This window comes from Gavialis gangeticus, unplaced genomic scaffold (assembly GCF_001723915.1).
Source record: "Gavialis gangeticus isolate Ggan-Ray unplaced genomic scaffold, GavGan_comp1, whole genome shotgun sequence".
Lineage (NCBI taxonomy): Eukaryota > Metazoa > Chordata > Crocodylia > Gavialidae > Gavialis > Gavialis gangeticus.
In genome coordinates, this window is record NW_017729024.1 from 119,572,265 (window position 1) to 119,576,343 (window position 4,079).

The following is a 4,079-nucleotide window of genomic DNA, read 5'->3' on the forward strand; positions in this document are numbered from 1 at the left end:
GACCACCTTATTGGGGTCATTTGACCCCAGTGCTCTTCCTGCCATGGCAGGGGGTCGGACTAGATGATCTGCTCAGGTCCCTTCCGACCCTAGAAACTATGAAACTATGGAAGTACACAGGATCATATTCAAGTATCAGTAGGTGCATCTATATGTGAAATTAATGCCACACCATAAACGCAGAAGCACTTTGAGCCAAAACAAAGTGTTCCTGGGCACAGCATCCACACGTGCACCCAGGAGAGAAACAATTTGAGCCAGGGTGGGCTGGCCAGCAATTTATGCCCCCAGTCACCATCTATACATATGTTTCAGCACACTTTGCTGTAAGACAATACTGTCCCTGGCAGTACTTTCCTATGGCCAAGTTATTTTACTGTGCTGTACTACCGGCTTACATGTAGACTGTGATGCTTTACTGCAGAGCTAATTAGTCAACTCTTGCAGTAAAGCACATGTGTAGATGTACCCAGTTACTCTGCCCAACTTAGAGCTTGCGCCAAAATAGCTCCGCTAACATCAGTTGAGCTACTATAATTTTGTACTTGTTCTGTTTAGATGCAAAACTTTTACAGACATGGGAAGGGAAGTCTCTCAAGAATAAGCAAGGTTTTTCTGTGTCAACCCAAAGTGAGTCTACTGCATTTTCAAAGTATCCATGAGGACAACCGGTGGGGGGAGAAATCCATTTCTTGACCCATTCATATTCTCACAAATTTAATTTAATTAGAAGGTTGGTTCTTAAGAGAGAAACAATTTAGAGATCAGGAATCCCCTATTAATGTAATTCAGCTTGTGGGAGGTGGGGAAACATTTTGGAAAGAATGAGAATATTTTAGTTGCAGATGTAAAATTTATATTAGTAGCTTCTTTGCTCTAGTAAACTGTCACAGTTCTATTGACTTCAACAGAACTGCATCAGTTTACAACTGCAGAAAATCTTCATTTACACGCACTCAGTTCTTACAAGAAGTTTCAATTATGTTTCAATTGCCATTACTTTACTGCCCTCAGGGAATGCACCATCCAAATAAAATCAGTCTGAATACTTCAAATCTAGTTTATTTGATGTAACCAGGGAAAATACATACATAAACACTTTTGTCATAGATAAGTAGTACACCATCAAATCTTTCTGTATATTCCTAAAATAATTTACCCCTCAAATTCATTTAAGAAAAATATGAGCCTACCAGAAAGAAACTAGACCATCAGTCAGACCTAATGGAATAACTGTTTCAAAATTCAGAAACAGCCAGTCTTCTGAAACTTAGTGTTTGAAATACACATGGAAATTCTAGTAGAATAATAAATATACCAACCTTACCTTCTTTACAGTCCTGCACTCTGCATGCCCAACTGAAGGCATATACAGTATTCTTCTCTTTTGCTTAATCTTTATTTTGATCTCTACTCCCATGACTATCACGAGTTTAAATTCCTTATGGTGCTGCCTTTGATTGTTTTAATTAGCGTGAAAGAGTTGAAGCAAATAGACAGTCTTTCTTTTTCCTCTTCTTCACCTCAGCCCCCATTCTTCTGACTAACCCATTCCAAGAGTCACATCTTTTCCACGTGGGCACATACACAACATGGGGCCGTTCCTTTTTTGCCTATTTACTGAAATCAGTGCAATTCCTAACGTGGACACACTTATGCTTATTTCATGTTAGTTTAATTTATGGTGTAGGGCTGATCTAAACCCAGTTTTTGAAACAGTTTAATGAAGGCTTTGTCTGTCCAGAATCTTTGTACTACTATACTACCTGTTTAGAAGGCAACAGAATTAAAATGGTTCAGCCCCTTTCACAGATGCTCTTATACTGGAACAGAAGTGCCTTGCATCAGTATAGTTCATTCCAAGCAAGCAGGGTCATGTGTTCTAGCAAAAAGGAAAAAAAAAAAGGCACCCAAGTCATAAGTTAACTCCTACAAACTGATTTGGTTAGCACATGATTCTGGAAAGCAGGACAGCATTTATTCTGCTGTACATTTTCCTGTTTTTTATGCCTAACCAGACAATATGGTGGTAATACATCTGAGCTTTGCTTAGCTTACAATGTTCTCCTGTGTTAGCATCCGAGATGCAATGGATTTTCCTAATGTAGATAACAAAGGTGTTAGAGCCTATAGGACTATTTCTGGAAAGCATCCTTCTTCTGGGCAAACATTTGATACTGGATTGGTTCTGCTCCCAGTTTGGACAGGACATGTTTAACCATTTCCATTAGTTCAGCTGACTTCTGCCTTCAGGTGCCCCAATGGGACCTGAGAAGCAGAAACTCACTTATCTAGGGTCACGAAAATACAAAATGGAGGAGGTTGCACAATAACCAGGAGTGGAGTTCATCCCATTTGAAATCTTTTCATATTATTTAATTATCTGATTGTCCAGTGGGTCTTTTGCATTACACAAATTGAACCATTATGGGAACTTCAAATCTGAAAGGGGCTGCTAATTTAGGTATTAGATGTGCATGGAACCATAAGGAGATGCCATAAAGTTTGCTAGGGGGTGTAGTCTCAGAGCAGTCTGCCTATGGCCCCAGAGACATGCATTCGAGCCCTGTTCTAGAGTTGTATCAAAGGTGGCCTGCTCACTCAACACCGTTGTAAATGGGAATAGGGTTGTTTGGGCTGAGGGGTCAAAAGCAGATGGGTGTGATATTAATCACATCACTCCCTTGTGTGTTGCTGGCTACAGAAATTGGTGTGCCTCAACCACACTAGCCTTATGAGCCATCTGAACATGTGGGCTGCTTGAAGAGCTCTAAACACCTCTGAAGAACTCTAAATAGCAAGCATGAGATGTGCACAACCAAAGAAGTGCTTAAAAATGGCCAAAGGTAAAAAATGTCTTTGATGTACTTCCTTGTGAAGCGCTTTCTGAAATGTTATTAAGCTCCAGCAGAATCATAAAAAATTAGGGATGGAAGGAACCTCAGGAGGTCTAGTCCAATCCGCTTGCTCAAACCAGGGCCATCCCCAACTACATCATTCCAGCCAGGGCTTTGTCAAGCTGGGCCTTAAAAATCTCCAAGGATGAAGATTCCACCCCCCTCTCTAGGTAACCCATTTCTGTGCTTCACCACCCTCCTAGTGAGAGAGTTTTTCCTAATATCCAACCTAAATCCCCCTTGCTGCAACTTGAGACCATTGCTATTTGTTCTATTATCTGTCACCACTAAGAATAGTTTAGCTCCATCCTCTTCGAAACCAGCCTTCAGATAGTTAGAAGCTGCTATCAAATCCCCCCTCAGTCTTCTGTTCTGAAGACTAAGTAAGTCCAGTTCCCTCAGCTTCTCCTCATAAGTCATGTGCCCCAGCCCCCTAAACGTTTTTGTTGCCCTCCATTAGACTCTAACTTGTCCACATCATTCTTATAGTGGGGGGCCCAAAACTGGACACAGTACTCCGGATGTGGCCTCACCAGTGTAGAATAGAGCAGAATAATTACTTCCCTTGATCTGCTGGCAATGCTTCTACTAATGCAGCATAATATGCCGTTAGGCTTCTTGGCAACAAGTGCATACTGTCTAATATTATAAAAGCCTTTGTCTGTCCATAACGCTTTATTCACACTCTGATTGGTTGTCTGAAGTAACTAATCAGAGTGTGAGTGTTCGGACAGGAGCTGGCTGCCACCATGACAGTGGCAACAGAGGGGGGCAAGGCCCTGCAGCCTGATGCGACAGTGGCGAGGGGTGGGGCAGGCCCTGGCTCTGGCCCAAAGTGTCAGAGGGGAGGGGGGAAATGGCCCCAGGGGGAGGGGGGGGACCAGCCCAAAGCAGCAGGGGGAGGGGAGGAGCAGACCTGGACCTGGCCCAAAGCGGTGAGGCGGGGAGCTGGGGAGTGGCCCTGGCTGGCAGGGTAGGGCACAGATGCAGGCCTCTGTCCCCACCTGTCATTCTTGATGGCCAGTTTGCTAGTTGACTCATATCCAGCTTATTGTCCTCTGTAACCCCCAGTTCCTTTTCTGCAAAGCTGCTGCTTAGCCAGTTGGTCCCAAACTTGTAGTGGTGCATGGGATTCTTCTGTTCTAAGTGCAGGACTTTGCATTTGTCCTTGTTGAACCTCAT

General features: G+C 43.1%; 1 protein-coding gene across 1 annotated transcript in view; it reads right to left on the reverse strand.

Moving 5' to 3' along the window:
- MLANA (melan-A) overlaps window positions 1-1,435 on the reverse strand; it is a 22,149-nt gene extending 20,714 nt beyond the window's left edge. The window contains exon 1 of the mRNA XM_019517616.1: window positions 1,323-1,435. Within this exon, the coding sequence (XP_019373161.1) occupies window positions 1,323-1,420 (98 nt within the window). The 5' untranslated portion in view covers window positions 1,421-1,435. The remainder of the gene's footprint in view (window positions 1-1,322) is intronic.
- Between the last annotated feature and the right edge of the window lie 2,644 nt (window positions 1,436-4,079).